Raw genomic sequence first — 21,065 nt, 5'->3', positions numbered from 1 at the left:
TATAGCATGTTCTATATGTTATAGTTCTTTGAATGACTCTTACCATAATATGTTACGTTAACATACCAATTGGTTATTTATGCGTCATATAACGTACACTTATTCAGCCTGTTGTTCACTATTCTTTATTTATTTTATATTGCCTTTCAAATGTCTATTCTTGGTGTTGGGTTTTATCAAATACATTTCCCCCCAAAAATGAGACTTATACTCTAGTGCGACTTATATATGTTTTTTTCCTTCTTTTTATGCATTTTCGGCCGGTGCGACTTATACTCCGGAGCGACTTATAGTCCGAAAAATACAGTACTTTCCCTAAATATCTAAAAGTATTACTATTCTCTTCATGTCATATTATGCTCCATCCAGTGCTGTTGTTTTTAGGTTGGAGTTTTTATCCAATCAGAATTCAGCTAGCTTATGTTGCCATGCTGTACCAAATCTGCCTGGGGCCTTCAGAATCAACAATGTTCTGCACTGTAAGTGAACGAACACATACAGTTGATAGTAGGGCTGGGCGATATGGCCTTTTATCAATATCTCGATATTTTTAAGCCATGTCACGATACACGGTATACTGTATATCTCGATATTTTGCCTTAGCCTTGAATGAACACTTGATGCATATAATCACAGCAGTATGATGATTCTATGTGTCTACATTAAAACATTCTTCTTCATACTGCATTAATATATGCTCATTTTAAACTTTCATGCAGAGAGGGAAATCACAACTAAGTCAATTTACCCAAACTGTATTTATTAAACAGTTATTAAGCAGTGGCACAAACATTCATGTCATTTCCAAAACAGAAAGTGCAAGATTGTCAGAGACATTTTAAAACAATCTATGAGTGCACTTTTGTGCATGATGTCACTAAGATGACATATCAAAACAACCCTTTTTGTACAGAACGCCACTACAATAGTTTAAAACAAATAAAGTGCACTTTTGTGCATGATGTCACACAAGATATTTCAATAACTGTCAAATAAAAATGAGCTTCATAATAGGAAATCAAATAGTGTATGTCCTTCGCTATGTGGTAGGTTCCTGTGGACGTTATCTCCTTCTGTTGACTATTTTAATGGAAGGCGCCAGGCTAAATTGGGTGGGTGTGGCACCGGCGGAGATGTTGACATGCGGAGTTTCAAGCACTCTTCATTCTCTAGTGGGTGACTTTTCAAGTCATGCTACAAATTAGCAGTGCTGCTACTTTTTGTAGCAACGCTTTTGCCGCATACTTGACATATTACATTTGTCTGTTCAACATCTTCCCGCTTGAAGCCAAACCACCGCCGGACGATGGACCCCGTGCGGTTTCTCTTGGGAATTAATTCTTCCGTCAATTGTTACCAGATTCGCACCTTCTCTCTCTCATATTACCACTCGCACCGCTAGCATCACAGCTAACGTTACCACCTTGTCATAATTTTATTGCATGATTTTTGTATCCCTTTAATTTAGGTAGCCAGGGACTGCAGATGGAAATTAGCTACTTAGCTATAATCTGGTACAGAACATATCTGTCTTTGAGCTTAATGTTTCTGTACATTGTCCCTTCAAATAAAGACTAAACTAGACCTGCCGCTACCTCTCTGCTCTGCGAGGGCGTATGACGTCGCACGCGCGACAGTATGTGACGTATGTAAGAAGGTGTGTTTGTTTCATCTCTCTGTGAGAAGGAGAGACAAGATAGAGTAGGAAACGCCTGTAGTGTAATGCCCGCAGCTAAAAGCAACTGCGTGATAACGTACACTCGAATATCACGATATAGTCATTTTCTATATCGCACATAGACAAACCCGCAATATATCGAATATATTCGATATATCGCCCAGCCGTAGTTGGTTGACAATTGCAATAGCCAATTAGATCACAAATTGTTGTCAGTAAGGCCTTCTAGCTGGCCTCGCGTTGAACGTGACATTTACGCGTCCTGTGATTCGATACTCACTGGTTTGAGCCACGGCGATGCTATGCAGATCAGCAGAGCCACACCGTCAGCGGACCAATTTGAGAACACATACAGTTGATAGACAGTTGCGATAGCCAATCGGGATCACAAGTTGTTGACGGTAGCCTATCTAGGTACCCTGATATTAACAAGACTGATTGGATACCCACTTGCAGTGTTTCCCATAAACTGCCAAGATACCTGTGGCTATGGGCGTGGTCACCATGACATCATCGAGTACTTTGCATAATTTTCTACAATGATATGATTTTCTCTAAAAAGGCTCAAAAAATGTATACTTACTAATTAATAATAACAGTTTTGTTTTAAACGTCCATCCATCCATCCATTTTACAATATAATTACAACACTTTATGTACATATTTATATACAGATTTGAACAATAAGTTATTCACTGAAATATATTTATTAATTGTGGTTCTTACAAAAAATATATCTTATAAAAATATAAAAGCTCAAATGTCTCTTAAAGCTTTGCCCCTTTAGTTAGTGCATACTAAATAATTTAACTTTAACCTACTATTATACAACCATATTATACTACTACAGGCATATTATTTACCAGCAACATAAAGTGAAACAGAGGCAGATGTGTCCTGCCACAGTCAGTAACAAATAAACAGAAAACAGTAGTGGTGGTAGATAGACACAAAGCTTCATCAAACATCTGATCCACTGAACAAAGAGCTCCAAAAATCTTGATCCTACACTTCTCTTTTGTAAAAAAAATCTACATCAACTATATGATTTGCCTGAGAAGCTTGACAGGACACAAAAAAAAATAAAAATAAAATAAAAAATAAAAATAAAAACTTTTTTTTTTTGTGGCGGCCTTAATTCTTTCGTGGCGGGCCGCAGTGGGAAACACTGCACTTGTCATTCCAAGGTGAGTATCCAAAAGCAAGTTGCACTTCACTAAAAACAGGAAGTGTTGCGCTGTAGCCATACCGGGCTAGCAGAGAAATCACAGATACTCTTTTTTTTAACCCACAAAGAAGGAGAACAAAATTTGATTAGGTGGCAGATATTTATTTGCAAGGTCATTTTCAAGAAGGATATTTAAAGAGAAACTACATTTTGTGAGACAAGGTCAGCCAACCCCGGAATCTAGCTCAGCTGTCCCGGCGTTGAAATGGGGGAATGCCCGCCACTTCCAATCGAATCAAGCGGTACCACTGGCTTATACGGCGTCGAATAGGTGCTACAAATTGTGAGTTCAAATATTTTATTTCTTTATTTTTTCACGTTCAATGTTTTTTGTAGGGATGTCCGATAATATCGGACTGCCGATGTTATTGGCCGATAAATGCATTAAAATATAATATCGGAAATTATCGGTATCGGTTTCAGAATTAGCGGTATCGGTTTCAAAAAGTAAAATGTATGACTTTTTAAAACGCCGCTGTGTACACGGACGTAGGGAGAAGTACAGAACGCCAATAAACCTTAAAGGCACTGCCTTTGCGTGCCGGCCCAGTCACATGATATCTACGGCTTTTCACACACACACAAGTGAATGCAAGGCATACTTGGTCAATAGCCATACAGGTCACACTGATGGTGGGCCGTATAAACAACTTTAACACTGTTACAAATATGCGCCACACTGTGAACCCACACCAAACACGACTGACAAACACATTTCGGGAGAACATCCGCATCGTAACGCAACATAAACACAACACAACAAATACCCAGAACCCCTTGCAGCACTAACTCTTCCGGGACGCTACAATATACACCCCTCTTACACCCTACCCCCCCATCTCAACCTCCTCATGCTCTCTCAGGGAACACTAGTCTCCACATATTGAAATGAATTGCATTATTGTAGTGTTATTAATACTTCAAAGCAGTGCATAATCAACACGGTTCTTAGTGAAAGAGCAGCACAGTTATGATTGGTCGAAGCGTCATGTGACCCAGGAGCGGTCAAACCTGCCAGATGGCTTCCTTTGCTACTGACTGAACTTAATGTTTTCACAACAAACAGTTTTACCGCGTTTCTTTTTTTCTCCCGAGTCAAAAGCAGTTCGACAGATCATTGAAGCTGCGGATTGATGTGTTGCATTTTCTAACACATCTAAAGAGATTTAGTGTAGAAAACGAAGACAGGAGTGCAGCATCCTGGCGCCAATTGTACATACAAACATGCTTTCAAGCACAGCAAAGTCACCATGAAGTCGCAAAGCACACTTTTTACTTGTTTTCATCTGCTGCCAGCATTCCTATTTTTTTCGTATTACTTTTTGCATCTTTTTTTTTTAGCCATTCTGTTGCTTCGGGCTTTACATTCAACAAATACAACTTAGACATTCCACCAAATCACTGCATCCCTAGGAAATAAAACAAGCTTTTGTTCTGTTCTGCACATTAATCAGATTTTCTATTTCATAAATATATTTTAAAGCAATTTAAACTACTTTGAACTAGTGTTGTACGGTATACCGGTACTAGTATAGTATCGCGGTACTAATGAATCAAAACCGGTACTATACTCTGTTTGAAAAGTACCTTTTCCCTATTATTATTATTTTTAACGGGCATGGTGCGTCGTCACGTCGTGATATTGCTGGGTTTACAAGCAGAGGAGCATGTTCGGCAGCGCACAATCACAGAGTACATACAAGCAGACAGAAAAGGTAGGATAGACGCATTTTGGCCTAAAAACTGACGATAAAAGGTGAAGATATGACACTGAAACGCCCTCAGGAAGAGGTGCTTTAAAACATGAGTAGCTAGTTAGCAGCGAACATTCATCCGCAGTCAGCAGTGTTTTAGCTACTTCTAAATCACTAATCCTCGCCTCCATGGCGACGAATAAAGTATGTTTCTTACAAGATTACAATGATTTGCAAATCCTTTTCAACCCATATTCAATTGAATGCACTACAAGACAAGATATTTGATGTTCAAACTCATAAACTTTATTTTATTTTATTTTGCAAATAATAGTTAATTTTGAATTTCATGGCTGCAACCCGTGCCAAAGTAGTTGGGAAAGGGCATGTTCACCACTGTGTTACATGGCCTTTCCTTTTAACAACACTCAGTAAACATTTGGGAACTGAGGAGACATATTTTTGAAGCTTCTCAGGTGGAATTCTTTCCCATTCTTGCTTGATGTACAGTTTAAGTGAAGTGAAGTGAATTACATTTATATAGCGCTTTTTCTCAAGTGACTCAAAGCGCTTTACATAGTGAAACCCAATATCTAAGTTACATTCAAACCAGTGTGGGTGGCACTGGGAGCAGGTGGGTAAAGTGTCTTGCCCAAGGACACAACGGCAGTGACTAGGATGGCGGAAGCGGGGATCGAACCTGCAACCCTCAAGTTGCTGGCACGGCCGCTCTACCAACCGAGCTATACCGCCCCAGTTTAAGTTGTTCAACAGTCCGGGGGTCTCCGTTGCAGTATTTTAGGCTTCATAATGCGCCACACATTTTCAATGGGAGACAGGTCTGGACTACAGGCAGGCCAGTCTAGTACCCGCACTCTTTTACTATGAAGCCACGTTGATGTAACACGTGGCTTGGCATTGTCTTGCTGAAATAAGCAGGGGCGTCCATGGTAACGTTGCTTGGATGGCAACATATGTTGCTCCAAAACCTGTATGTACCTTTCAGCATTAATGGTGCCTTCACAGATGCGTAAGTTACCCATGTCTTGGGCACTAATACACCCCCATACCATCACACATGCTGGCTTTTACACTTTGCGCCTATTACAATCCGGATGGTTCTTTTCCTCTTTGGTCCGGAGGACACAACGTCCACAGTTTCCAAAAACAATTTGAAATGTGGACTCGTCAGACCACAGAACACTTTTCCACTTTGTATCAGTCCATCTTAGATGAGCTCAGGCCCAGCGAAGCCGACGGCATTTCTGGGTGTTGTTGATAAAACGGTTTTTGCCTTGCATAGGATAGTTTTAACTTACACTTACAGATGTAACGACCAACTGTAGTTACTGACAGTGGGTTTCTGAAGTGTTCCTGGGCTCATGTGGTGATATCCTTTACACACTGATGTCGCTTGCTGATACAGTACAGCCTGACGGATCGAAGGTCACGGGCTTAGCTGCTTACGTGCAATGATTTCTCCAGATTCTCTGAACCCTTTGATGATATTACGGAGCGTAGATGGTGAAATCCCTAAATTCCTTGCAATAGCTGGTTGAGAAAGGTTTTTCTTAAACTGTTCAACAATTTGCTCACACATTTGTTGACAAAGTGGTGACCCTCGTCCCATCCTTGTTTGCGAATGACTGAGCATTCCACGGAATCTACTTTTATACCCAATCATGGCACCCACCTGTTCCCAATTTGCCTGTTCACTTGTGGGATGTTCCAAATAAGTGTTTGATGAGCATTCCTCAACTTTATCAGTATTTATTGCCACCTTTCCCAACTTCTTTGTCACGTGTTGCTGGCATCAAATTCTAAAGTTAATGATTATTTGCACAAAAAAAAAAGTTTATCAGTTTGAACATCAAATATGTTGTCTTTGTAGCATATTCAACTGAATATGGGTTGAAAATTATTTGCAAATCATTGTATTCCGTTTATATTTACATCTAACACAAGTTCCCAACTCATATGGAAACGGGGTTTGTACAATAGTTCCAAGCTTTTCATCGCTAAGTTGTTGGGTAGGGTTGTCCCAATACCAATATTTTGGTACCGGTACCAAAATGTATTTTGATACTTTTGTAAATAAAGGGGACCACAAAAAATTGCATTATTAGCTTTATTTCAACAAAAAATCTTACGGTACATTAAACATATGTTTATTACTGCAATTGTGTCCTTAAATAAAATAGTGAACATACTAGACAACTTGTCTTTTAGTAGTAAGTAAACAAACAAAGGCTCCTAATTAGTCTGCTGATGTATGCAGTAAAATATTGTGTCATTTATCTACTTATTATTTTGTCAACATTATGAGGGACAAGTGGTAGAAAATGGATTGTTAATCTACTTGTTCATTTACTGTTAATATCTGCTTATTTTCTGTTTTAACATGTTCTATCTACACTTCTGTTAAAATGTAATAATCACGTACTCTTCTGTTGTTTGGATACTTTACATCAGTTTTGGATGATACCACAAATTTGGGTAGTTAAGTAGTTACAGGATCATACATTGTTCATAATCTAAGTCCTTATGTGTCCAGGGATGTATTTCCTCAGTTTACAAACATAATATAAACCTTGAAAAAACAAAAAAATATTTTGTGATGCTAAAAAATCTTGATGTAATCATAGTAGTATGGACTAGATACGCTCTTGTACTTGGTATCATTACAGTGGATGTCAGGTGGAGATGCACCCATGGTGAGCTACGGTGTGTAGTGAAGCATGTTTAGCTATTCCTCATCCTCCAGTGATAATGATACTTGTAAGAAACTTATTTTATTTGTCGCCATGGAGGCGAGGATTAGTGATTTAGAAGTAGCTAAAACACTGCCATGTCTTAAAGCACCTCTTCTTGAGGGCGTTTAGTGCTATAACCTCACCTTTATCTTTAGTTTTTAAGCCAAAATGCGTCCATTCTCCCTTTTCTGGCTACACACTGTGTCTGCTTGTAAGTACTCTGTGATTGTGCGCTGCCGAACATGCTCCTCTGCTGGTAAAACCAGCTATGTCACGGTGTGACGACGGCGCGCCGTCATGTTCGTTAAAAAAAAGGGGGACGGGAACCGGTACTTTTTAGAGGCGGTATATAACCAAATATGATTCACAAGTATCGCGGTGCTATACTAGTACCGGTGTACCGTAAAACCCTAGAAATGGGAGGAACTCCACTTGTTTGTCAAGTTGGCCATCTCAGGTGTAAAACGTCCATCCATCCATCAATTTTCTACCGCTAGTCCCTTTTGGGGTCGCGGGTGGTGCTGGAGCCTATCTCAGCTGCATTCAGGCGCCACCTCATCACAGGGCCAACACAGATAGACAGACAACATTCACACTCACATTCACACACTAGGGCCCATTTAGTGTTGCCAGTCAACCTATCCCCAGGCGCATGTCTTTGGGAGGAAGCCGGGGTACCCGGAGGGAACCCACGCAGTCACGGGGAGAAAATTGCAAACTCCACACAGAAAGATCCCGAGCCCGGGATTGAACCCTTCGTATTGTGAGGCACATGCACTTACCGCCTGTCCCACCGTGCTGACAGGCGTAAAACGTAAATTTAGTGTAGAAAACAGTTGCTTAAAAGAGAAACTCTGGACGGTATATGATAAACAGTTGCTTAAAAGAGAAACTGTTTATCATATACCGTCCAGAGTTGTCATCCCTCAACAAGCGCAGCGAAATTGTATCAGCATGCCGCCACAGAAGGAAACACCTCCTAGGTAACACATGAGTCAATCACCACGCCCCCACGCCTGCCTGTACCCACCCGCTCTGTGCCCTATATAAACCATGGTATGTGAATGCTTCCATTAAAATCTCCTGAGGATTGAGGAAAACCCATCATGAAACAGGCCTGTAGAGATGAAATAGTCTTGTTATTTTTTCCCACACATACATATTACGCTCTACGAGCACTATTTTTTTTGGATAATCTAATTAAGACATATATATATATATATATATATATATATATATATATATATATATATATATATATATATATATATATATATATATATATATATATATATATATATATATATATATATATATATATATATATATATATATATATATATATATATATATATATATATACACATACTTTAAACTCCTTTTATTTGTTTTTAAATGTCTAAACAACCTCGCGCCAACATATCTCTCCGACCTCCTTTAGCCTTACTGCCCCACCCGATCCCTAAGATCAGCTGCTACTGACGGTCCCTGACACAAGGGGGAAGCTTAGAGGTGACAGAGCTTTCGCCCCTGCTGCTCCCAAGCTCTGGAAAGACCTACCTCTGAGTGTTAGACAAGCCTCCTCTCTTCCTGTTTTTAAATCTCTCCTAAAAACATACTTTTATTCCATGGCTTTTAACACTGAGTGATATCCATCCTGCAATGGCGCCCCATAATACACCTGCTCTGAACCTGTTTTTATGTTTTATTTATTTATTTTTTGTCGTGTTCTGTTTGTGTTGTGTTTGCTTGGTACTCGTATTATCTTTTAACCTGCCCATTGTACAGCACTTTGGCTACCCCTGCGGTAAATTTTAAATGTGCTTTATAAATAAAGTTGATTTGATTTGATTTATACATACATACACTACCGTTCAAAAGTTTGGGGTCACCCAAACAATTTTGTGGAATAGCCTTCATTTCTAAGAACAAGAATAGACTGTCGAGTTTCAGATGAAAGTTCTCTTTTTCTGGCCATTTTGAGCGTTTAATTGACCCCACAAATGTGATGCTCCAGAAACTCAATCTGCTCAAAGGAAGGTCAGTTTTGTAGCTTCTGTAACGAGCTAAACTGTTTTCAGATGTGTGAACATGATTGCACAAGGGTTTTCTAATCATCAATTAGCCTTCTGAGCCAATGAGCAAACACATTGTACCATTAGAACACTGGAGTGACAGTTGCTGGAAATGGGCCTCTATACACCTATGTAGATATTGCACCAAAAACCAGACATTTGCAGCTAGAATAGTCATTTACCACATTAGCAATGTATAGAGTGTATTTCTTTAAAGTTAAGACTAGTTTAAAGTTATCTTCATTGAAAAGTACAGTGCTTTTCCTTCAAAAATAAGGACATTTCAATGTGACCCCAAACTTTTGAACGGTAGTGTATATATACATTGTCTTTATATTCCAGCGAGTTAATCTGTTTTGTCACTTAACATTGTCACATTATCGATGGGAAAATGTATTTTTAGACAATATGATTTGCCTGAGCGACTAGGAGACACCGAGAGTAACAAACGGTAGAAAATGGATTAGAAATGAAAGATTAAAAAAAATAAAATAAAAAAATAAAATAAATAAAAAACTTTTTTTTTTTAACTTGGGACTTCTTGTGGGCCGGATTTTGGATGCTGGGGGGCCGGATCCGGCCCGTGGGCCGTAGTTTGGGGGACCCCTGCTGTACAATATACAAAACACTATAGAAATACAAAATACTGTACAATATACAGAACAAGACAAGAGTACTTGTCTTGGTGCACTTATTGTAAGTGTATCTTGTGTTTTTTATGTTGATTTAATTAAAAAAATAAAATAAAATAAAAAATAATTAATTTTTTTAATTCTTGTGCAACCACCGGGCCGCCCCGGTACCAATCAATCCACGGCCCGGTGGTTGGGGACCACTGAATTACACAACTAAAAACGTGTTCCCACCATTTTTATTTCTCTCAGTTATGTGTGTGTTGGTGAGGAAAAAGAGGCACTGATGGCGTACAGGTGTACGCTCAGATAGTGAATGGATTTGCGAATAGACTGGAAACTCTGCCGGCTATTTTGCTCTTTAACTAGAAGTGGGAGTGTTGCGGTATTTATAGTCACCCCCAAAGCCAGACTAATTAAGCGTAACGCGATGCTTCTATGTTGAGGCGAGTCGGCAATGTTGGAGGCACTTCGGCACGTGTAGCTAGCTAGTTAGGACCAGGCACCAACTCAAAGTAAAGGTCTAGACCACATTGCTCGTATTGATTAGATAAACAATGTTCTCCTTTTAGTGAGGCTTGCTGGGTTACAACTCGGGACGGGTAGTGAAAACATCTCCAGCCCGCAGCTCCGAGTTGAACAGCTTCACAAACAAGACGGGCCAAGCGTTAGGGACATAACGTGCCGATTATTTCACAGAAACTCGTGAAAGACGTTTTGGTCTCAGTAAAACAAGCGGGATATTGTTTACGTGGTAATAACTTCACCGCAGCCTGAGAACCTCGCTCAATTTCATTACTTCATAAAAGGCATCATCTGTCATGAAGTTGGGTCGCGACTAGTTTGTGGAGGTTTTCTGCGAGCGGTGGCAAGGCACACTCCCCAGGCTTGTGGTGGCGGATCTCCGCTCCCACACGACCGCTTGTATATGACACAAAACGCACTCCTCCGTTTCGGTGTGTGTGAGGTGTGTTGTGAAGCGGAGGTGTCCTGGGCATGAGGTTAAAGTTAGGGGTGTAACGGTACACAAAAATTTCGGTTCGGTCCGTACCTCGGTTTAGAGGTCATGGTTCGGTTCATTTTCGGTACAGTAAGAAAACAACAAAATATAAATTTTGGGGTTATTTATTTACCAAATTTGCAAAATCTTCCACCAAAAATATTTTTCTTAGTGGAATATTTGATGTGAAGTAATCGGAACCTTGGATAGGTCAATAATTTATAATTACATTGATTTTGATTCAATATTATGTTTTGAGCAATGACAGCTTTGTTTTATTAGTCAACATTGCAACTTTTTCTAAATTACATTTAACCCTTAAGCTTTTTTAATTCACTTTTGTTATGTTTTTGTTTATTTTAATAGTATTTTTAGAATGCAGTGTTTCCCACACATTCATTTATTTGTGGCGGCCCGCCACGAAAGAATTACGTCCGCCACAAATAAAAAAAATAAAAAAATAAAACAACTTTTTTTTTTTTTGTCCTGTCCAGCTTCTCAGGCAAATCATATAGTTGATGTAGATGCCCATATTGGCTGTTCAGATTTACTTTACAAAAGAGAAGTGTAGGATACTTCTCTTGTTGCCTTATTTGTATTTGACCACTACTGTTTTCTGTTTATTTGTTACTGACTGTGGCAGGACACCTCTGCCTCTGTTTCACTTTATGTTGCTGGTAAATAATATGGTTGTAGTAGTAGGCTAAAGTTAAATGATTTAGTATGCACTAATTAAAGGGGCAGAGCTTTAAGAGACATTTTAGCTTTTATATTTTATAAGATATATTTTTTGTAAGAACCACAATTAATAAATATATTTCAGTGAATAACTTATTGTTCAAATCTGTATATAAATATGTACATAATTATATTGTAAAATGGATGGATGGACGTTTAAAACAAAACTGTTATTTATTAGTAAGTATACATTTTTTGAGCCTTTTTAGAGAAAATCATATCATTGTAGTAAATTATGCAAATTACTCTGATGATGTCAAGGTGACCACGCCCATAGCCGTGCCCCCACCGCCACAGGTATCTTGGCAGTTTATGGGAAACACTGCGTACCGTTACACCCCTAGTTGAAGTACATCAAGCGATGTGGCTCCATAGCTTACCAAAGTCGTACCAAAACATTTTGATAGATTTTTGAGCGCCATGTGTAATGTTCTATATTTTCAATGGAACATATAAAAAGTTGGTGTTGTTTACTTGAGTCATATTGCCATCATGGTGCAGTCTACACGTATCGCTTATGTGTGACTGCCATCTACTGGTCACACTTTATCATTTCACATGTACAAAATAAAATAGCTTCGAGGTCGGTAAGCACAACCAAAATTATTCCGTACTTTAGGCGCACCGGGTTATAAGGTGCACTGTCGAGTTTTGGGAAAGTGAAATGATATTAAGTGCGCCTTATAGTCTGAAAAATACGGCACATTGAAAACCTATCAACATCATACTGGAAAAAAAGCATGTTTGTTATACTTGTTGGAAATCAACCAAACCGTTAGCATGATTAACAGCACTCTCGTTCACGTGTACGGTCAACAATTAAATGCTTTCCAAAAAACTTTAATCTTACGGTTTGTCTTAGTTTGCGTTATGACATTACGTCTGCGGGAAAACTGCGGTCAAATCCCCGCCACCGCCGTTGCTTTACGATAAAGAGAGTACATGACAAAACCTTGTTCAAACTTCACATTAGGGCTGCAACAACTAATCGATTAAATCGATTAAAATCGATTACCAAAATAGTTGGCGATTAATTTAGTCATCGATTCGTTGGAACTATGCTATGCGCATGCGCGGAGTCTTTTTTTTGTGGTTATTTCTTTGTTTTTTTTTGTTTGTTTTATAAACCTTTACTTATAAACTGCAACATTTACAAACAGCTGAGAAACAATAATCAAAATAAGTACAAAAACTGTACAAAACAGCGCCAGGGCGGCGGTGAGGCTAAGTCTCATGAGGTGGCGTAAGCTAGCCAATGATGTGTCATGTGCAGCTCAAGTGACGACGGCGTCTCCTTTGCTGGAAAAATTCGAAAAATGGCGCAGGAAAACACTACCGATAGTTTAGCGGAGAAACATCTTGAGGTTATTGCTTCAATGGAGAAAAGAGTACGACCTAAGTCTTCAAAAGTGTGGGAACACTTCACTTTAAAGACTTCAAAGAAGACCGTTTCCTGCAAAATGGCACGGAAGTACAACATTGCTTCAGGAGCACCTGAAGAAGAAACATGTTGTAGCCATGGATGAAGGGAACAACTCACAGTACGTAACTTTTTAAGTCCATAGTGAGTTCAGCTTTTTTGTGAGTAACGTTAGTTATGCCTTTGTTGCAACGCAGGGCTGATAATGTGTCTCCGGCACATTTGACTCCATTTTGAGAGAGAAAACGCACGGTTACCAATTTCGAAATAAACGTAACGGACAGAAATATCTCAGGTTGGTTTCATAATGGATCAATGTAGCCGGGCCGATAAAGCTATATAAATCTATTTAGATTTGAGTGACGCTTTAGTAGGGATGATACTCGAAACCGGTTTTCTCGGTTGTTCGATAAGAAAAGAACCGAGTCCTCAGACTCAAATCCCTTTTTGAGAACCGGTACCCGTTATCGAGAGCACTATAGTAAAGAAAAAGAGTTGGTTCTTTATTCGAATCCCTGGGAACGAATCCCGTCCCGACCAGAAATGCCCCGTGAGACATTACAAGAAATGACGTCACGTAGCTCAGTCATTAGGCGCAGATAGCGAAAGCAGGAAAAAAACGGACGGGAAAAAGCGCTCCAAGGTGTAATAAAGTTCAAAACAAAAGGTATAATCCAATGAATAACTTTACTGAGAGATTTGAGCAGGGTACAAACACATGAAGAACACTTTTACGACCAACCGGAAACAAAGCAACCAGGCTAGCAACGCACCTCCTTTACGGCAGCTGTCACAACGTTCTTAAAGCAACCGCAGCACATACATAAATGACATCTCCATTTTTTAACTTTCGTTTTTCTTTCCTTGTAAACAAAACAAAATCACACTGTATATGTGTTGTCTGTCTAATTATAAATAATGCAGACGAGGCGTGTTGGCTGAGTTCTTGACATTTACTTTCACAGCGTGCTCATAACCTCATTCTTGCTGCCGGCGTGACGATATGCAACAACACTTTTCGGGGCTACCGCGCATGCTCGTCACTCCCGTTGCATGCTGGGTAGTGTAGTTGTTATATTCCCTAGCTCATAACATCTTTCCCCCCATAAAGAAATAATGTTAACTCAAAGTGTGTTTCTTTTTTTAGCTTTAACTTTTAATTTTTTTTAGCATTGTATCCACATTTGCAAAGAACTTTTCTCTTCATAGAATTTTCTTTCAATAAAGAAATAGAGTGCAAAAATGTCAAAGCATCATAACAAACAGTTATGTCAAATAGCAGCAGAATTGCACTTTTTGGAAAGCTGTATTATTTTCAGTTTTGTGCCCAAGGGACTGATTTTATTTAACACTATATTATTATTTATACACCTATAGTGATCACAGAGACAGGTTGTTTTTGTGTTACTGTATATATTTGTTTTTCTGAAAAAATCCCACTTAATATACTTTGGGTAACAACAGTCAATATTTTTTTTTTAAATTTTTTTAGGGGGGTAACAGTCAATATTTATTTATTTATTAGATTAAATTGTTTTCTTATATAATAAAAGTGAGCTTTTGTTAAACCAAATATTGTGTGTTTTTTTCCATATACAACCACCTATCTGGACTCGATAAGAGAATCGATAAGGAATCGGTTCGATAAGAGGATTCGATAATAGGCTCGAACTCGATAATTTCTTATCAAACATCATCCCTACGCTTTAGTTAGTATAACTAAACGTTATGAAGGTGCTGGAATATTTCATGCTATTATTCAGAGGCAGCCTAAAATGAATCCTTTATTATTCACAACAGAAACGTGTACAATATCTGATTCAGTTCTGATGAGTTACATTTATAATAATGATAAATGGGTTATACTTGTATAGCGCTTTTCTACCTTCAAGGTACTCAAAGCGCTTTGACAGTATTTCCACATTCACCCATTCACACACACATTCACACACTGATGGCGGGAGCTGCCATGCATTTCTGTGTTATTGTTGGTGTATGCTGCACCCCCAATGTCCACAACATGGTGCCAGTATGCTGGTTTTTTTCAATAAAATACTGGAAAGGATAGAAATGTAGTTTGTCTCTTTTATCCGATTATTAATCGATTAATCGAAGTAATAATCGACAGATTCATCGATTATCAAATGAATCGTTAGTTGCAGCCCTACTTCACATAAACTGTTAAATTGACCACATTTGATATTTGACACTGACACACATGTAATATCAGATTCTGAAAGGACGTGTTGAAACAATATCGCGTCTTTGTTGGGTTATAGGGGTGCAACGGGTTGTCGACAAAAAACAATTAGAAATGTTTTCGATAACACTCATTTTCCCAGAGAGACACGATGAATGAAACCAATATAAATTTGGCGTTTTGTTGTTTATTTTGACTGTCTTTAAAAACATATAATAAGGCATACTTGGTCAACAGCCATACAGGTGGCCTTATAAACAACTTTAACACTGTTACAAATATGCGCCACACTGTCAACCCACACCAAAAAAGAATGACAAACACATTTCGGGAGAACATCCGCACCGTAACACAACATAAACACAACAGGACAAATACCCAGAACCCCTTGCAGCACTAACTCTTTCGGGACGCTACAATATACACCACCCGCTACCCCCTAGCCCATAAACCCCGCCCCCACCAACCTCCTCACGCCCTCTCAGGGAGAGCATGTCCCAAATTCCAAGCTGCTGTTTTGAGGCATGTTAAAAAAAATAATGCACTTTGTGACTTCAATAATAAATATGGCAGTGCCATGTTGGCATTTTTTTCCATAACTTGAGTTGATTTATTTTGGAAAACCTTGTCACATTGTTTAACGCATCCTGCGGGGCATCACAACAAAATTAGGCATAATAATGTGTTAATTCCACGACTGTGAATAACTTATTGTTCAAATCTGTATATAAATATGTACATAAAGTGTTGTAAGTATATTGTAAAATGGATGAATGGATGGACGTTTAAAACAAAACTGTTATTATTAATTAGTAAGTATACATTTTTTGAGCCTTTTTAGAGAAAATCATATCATTGTAGTATATTATGCAAATTACTCGATGATGTCATGTTGACCACGCCCATAGCCACGCCCCCACCGCCACAGGTATCTTGGCAGTTTATGGGAAACACTGTTGTTGGTTATATATATACACAGGTAAAAGTACCGACACAAACACCTGGTCAACAAAAGTATCAAAAAGGCTTAGTTGGCTCCGGGAAGCACTTGAAGGCCACCATGCCTTCATATTTGTGTGATTATTGGAGCGAAGGCAGACAAACAGCTCATTAAAAATAATAATCATCGATATCGATGGTCAGGATGCCACCTGAACGCCTCCCTAGGGAGGTGTTTAGGGCACGTCCGACCGGTAGGAGGCCACGGGGAAGACCCAGGACACGTTGGGAAGACTATGTCTCCCGGCTGGCCTAGGAACGCCTCGGGATCCCCCGGGAGGAGCTGGACGAAGTGGCTGGGGAGAGGGAAGCTTGGGCTTCCCTGCTTAGGCTGCTGCCCCCGCGACCCAACTTCGGATAAGTGTAAGAAGATGGATGGATGGATCAATATCGAGTAACATTATAGCGTTTGTGCGATACAGTGTTCAGCAATATCGCCTAGCACTAATCATAACATGGATGTAATGAAATACTACTACTAGTGGGAATTCACTTTTTTCAATCTTCAGTTAGCATGTCAGCTAACATACTACCATGCTAACAGGTAGCACCTGCGTTGTCATACCTAAAAAAAAAACATTTTTTAATTTTTTTTTTGAGGCGGCTCAAACAACAAAACTAAAATATAAAATACAAGGATAGTCAAAGTTTGGAACAGAAAAAAAAAACAAAAAATTAATCGGACTAAGCATTAACGTAACTCGTAGTCTTCTTCGTTGGTTTTAAGTATAACAACCTGGCGGAGGACGACTTTGTAGTCTTCTTCGTTGGTTTTAATGTACAGGTACAAGTACCGACACGAACACCTGGTCAACAAAAGTATCAAAAAGGCTCAGTTGGCTCCGGGAAGCACTTGAAGGCCACCGTGCCTTCATATTTGTGTGATTATTGGAGCGAAAGCGGACAAACACAATCTAAAAAGAGAAATACTCACAATGTTAGCATGAAGGAAGTCCGGAGGACGACATCCGCCGCGCGTTCGGAGGCACATCCGCCTTTCTTTTTTTTTCCCCCTGCTCTTCCCTTTCCTTTAATTCCTTTCTTCTCGGAGTCAACGTCGCGTCTTTTTCCGTCGCGTCCGAAGGGGAAGAAGAAGAAGGAGAAGAAGGAGTCGTCGTTCTCCTCTTCCTCCTCCTGCTCGGGGGTTTTTCCCCAGCGAGTGCACAGTGCGCATGCGCGCCGTTTAGCGCCCAAATGGACACATTTTATTAATGAATAAAATTTTAAAAAAATTAAACGTTTTTATAATAGAAATGTTATGGTGTTTTTTGTGATGAATAAAAAAAAATGTAATAAAATATCTAATATATATTTGCAACCTACTTTCTTTTTAATGTCTATGGTTTTATTTAGCGTCATTTTTTATGTATGCAATATAGGCTTATCTTGACAGTGCGCATGCGTGCAGTTTAGCGCCCAAATGGACACATTTTATTATTGAATAAATGAAACAAAAAAAATAAAAGAATGGAACGTTTTTTATAATAGTACGGAGCCCCTAAAGGGACATGGGAATTTTTTTTTTTTTAGACATGTATCTCGTGGCCACGAGAAAGTATCTCGTGGCCACGAGAAAGTATCTCGTGGCCACGAGAAAGTTTCTCGTGGCCACGAGAAACTTTTTATAAAAAAAAAAAAAAAAAAAAAAAAAATATTAATTTTTTTTTTTTTTTTTTTTTTTTTTATAAAAAGTTTCTCGTGGCCACGAGAAACTTTCTCGTGGCCACGAGAAACTTTCTCGTGGCCACGAGAAACTTTCTCGTGGCCACGAGAAAGCATTGGATGCGTGCTGATGGTTTAGTGTGTGTTAAAATGGCAGTTTAGGAGTTAATATGGCTGTATTTCCAGATAGGACTTTCCCCCATGTGTGTTGTGGCAAAATGTGAATGCTTGATTAGTAGGTGTGAGACAAACACTTTATCTTCCTGGTTATTGTAACGCTACGTGTTTGACATTATTGAAGACTTTATCATGCCCGGGAAAGGACAGTTTTCCTCTTCTGTGGCTGTGGGGGGTGGGCGTGGCTTGCGGACGTGCAGCGAAGCGGAGTGTGTCAGTTAGTCCGATGTTGATGTGATCAAACTTCTTTCTTGCTTGGAAGATACACACACAATTGTAACTGTTATTTCTTCCTGCACATAATAAATATGTACAACGTGTTTGGATGTATTCATTTATGTAAAATTGTCATTAAATGTAATATTGCCTGACAAAAAGTGATACGACGTACGTAATATTTTGATATTTACACATCGCATATTTACACACGCGCATCTGACTAGAATACCCTTATGTGCATTACATATATCAACATCAACTACCTACTGTACTGTTTACTTGTTGAAATACCCTTTTTAGAGCAAATATCTACCCACATAATTTATATGTGTATATATAATATATATATATATATATATGTGTATGTATGTATGTGTATCTATATATATATATATATATATATATATATATATATATATATATATATATATATATATATATATATATATATATATATATATGTATATATATATATATATATATATATATATATATATATATATATATATGTATGTGTATCTATATATATATATATATGTGTATCTATATATATATATGTATATATGTGTATCTATATATATATATATATATATATGTATATGTGTATATGTATATATATATATATATATATATATATATATATATATATATATATACATATATATACATACATATATATATATATATATATATATATATATATATATATACATATATATACATACATATATATATATATATATATATATATATATATATATATATATATATATATATATATATATATATATATATATACATATTATGTATAAGCATGTATATATATACTCTACCGTTTAAAAGTTTGGGGTCACATTGAAATGTCCTTATTTTTGAAGGAAAAGCACTGTACTTTTCAATGAAGATAACTTTCAACTAGTCTTAACTTTAAAGAAATACACTCTATACATTGCTAATGTGGTAAATGACTATTCTAGCTGCAAATGTCTGGTTTTTGGTGCAATATCTACATAGGTGTATAGAGGCCCATTTCCAGCAACTATCACTCCAGTGTTCTAATGGTACAATGTGTTTGCTCATTGGCTCAGAAGGCTAATTGATGATTAGAAAACCCTTGTGCAATCATGTTCACACATCTGAAAACAGTTTAGCTCGTTACAGAAGCTACAAAACGGACCTTCCTTTGAGCAGATTGAGTTTCTGGAGCATCACATTTGTGGGGTCAATTAAATGCTCAAAATGGCCAGAAAAAGAGAACTTTCATCTGAAACTCGACAGTCTATTCTTGTTCTTAGAAATGAAGGCTATTCCACAAAATTGTTTGGGTGACCCCAAACTTTTGAACGGGAGTGTATATATATATATATATATATTATATTACTGTAACTTGTTCTTAAAAATAGTAGTTATTTTGTTTGTCAAATTTAGTGTTTGTGTGTATATATGTATACTGTATATATTTATGTGTGTTTCTTCCTATACAGTATACATGTATATGTGTGTGTGTGCGTGTATATACTGTATATATATATATATATATATATATATATATATATATATATATATATATATATATATATATATATATATATATATATATATATATATATATATATATATATATATGCATATACATACATACACATATATATATATATATTATATATACACATATAAATTATGTGGGTAGATATTTGTTCTAAAAAGGGTATTTCAACAAGTAAACAGTACAGTAGGTAGTTGATGTTGATATATGTAATGCACATAAGGGTATTCTAGTCAGATGCGCGTGTGTAAATATGCGATGTGTAAATATGAAAATATTACGTACGTCGTATCACTTTTTGTCAGGCAATATTACATTTAATGACAATTTTACATAAATGAATACATCCAAACACGTTGTACATATTTATTATTTTCAGGAAGAAATAACAGTTACGATTGTGTGTGTATCTTCCAAGCAAGAAAGAAGTTTGATCACATCAACATCGGACTAACTGACACACTCCGCTTCGCTGCACGTCCGCAAGCCACGCCCACCCCCCACAGCCACAGAAGAGGAAAACTGTCCTTTCCCGGGCATGATAAAGTCTTCAATAATGTCAAACACGTAGCGTTACAATAACCAGGAAGATAAAGTGTTTGTCTCACACCTACTAATCAAGCATTCACATTTTGCCACAACACACATCGGGGAAAGTCCTATCTGGAAATACAGCCATATTAACTCCTAAACTGCCATTTTAACACACACTAAACCATCAGCACGCATCCAATGCTTTCTCGTGGCCACGAGAAAGTTTCTCGTGGCCACGAGAAAGTTTCTCGTGGCCACGAGAAAGTTTCTCGTGGCCACGAGAAAGTATCTCGTGGCCACGAGAAAGTTTCTCGTGGCCACGAGAAACTTTTTATATAAAAAAAAAAAAAAAAAAAAAAAATTAATATTTTTTTTTTTTTTTTTTTTTTTTTATAAAAAGTTTCTCGTGGCCACGAGAAACTTTCTCGTGGCCACGAGATACTTTCTCGTGGCCACGAGATACTTTCTCGTGGCCACGAGATACATGTCTAAAAAAAAAAAAATTCCCAT

At 37.8% G+C, this 21,065-nt stretch overlaps 1 protein-coding gene across 4 annotated transcripts in view; it reads right to left on the bottom strand.

Annotated features, from left to right (window-relative positions):
- LOC133653389 (regulator of G-protein signaling 17-like) overlaps nucleotides 1-17,562 on the bottom strand; it is a 67,254-nt gene extending 49,692 nt beyond the window's left edge. For all 4 annotated transcript variants that reach the window (XM_062052595.1, XM_062052596.1, XM_062052593.1 and 1 more), the window contains exon 1: nucleotides 17,352-17,562. Coding sequence is in view for 2 of the 4 variants with exons in the window: in XM_062052593.1 (XP_061908577.1) it covers nucleotides 17,352-17,408 (57 nt within the window). In the remaining 2 variants the exon portion in view is untranslated. The remainder of the gene's footprint in view (nucleotides 1-17,351) is intronic.
- Between the last annotated feature and the right edge of the window lie 3,503 nt (nucleotides 17,563-21,065).

Source organism: Entelurus aequoreus, linkage group LG07 (assembly GCF_033978785.1).
Source record: "Entelurus aequoreus isolate RoL-2023_Sb linkage group LG07, RoL_Eaeq_v1.1, whole genome shotgun sequence".
Classification (NCBI taxonomy): Eukaryota; Metazoa; Chordata; class Actinopteri; order Syngnathiformes; family Syngnathidae; genus Entelurus; species Entelurus aequoreus.
Note: the sequence above shows the minus strand (reverse complement) of the source record. Positions and strands in the feature narration are given on the sequence as shown.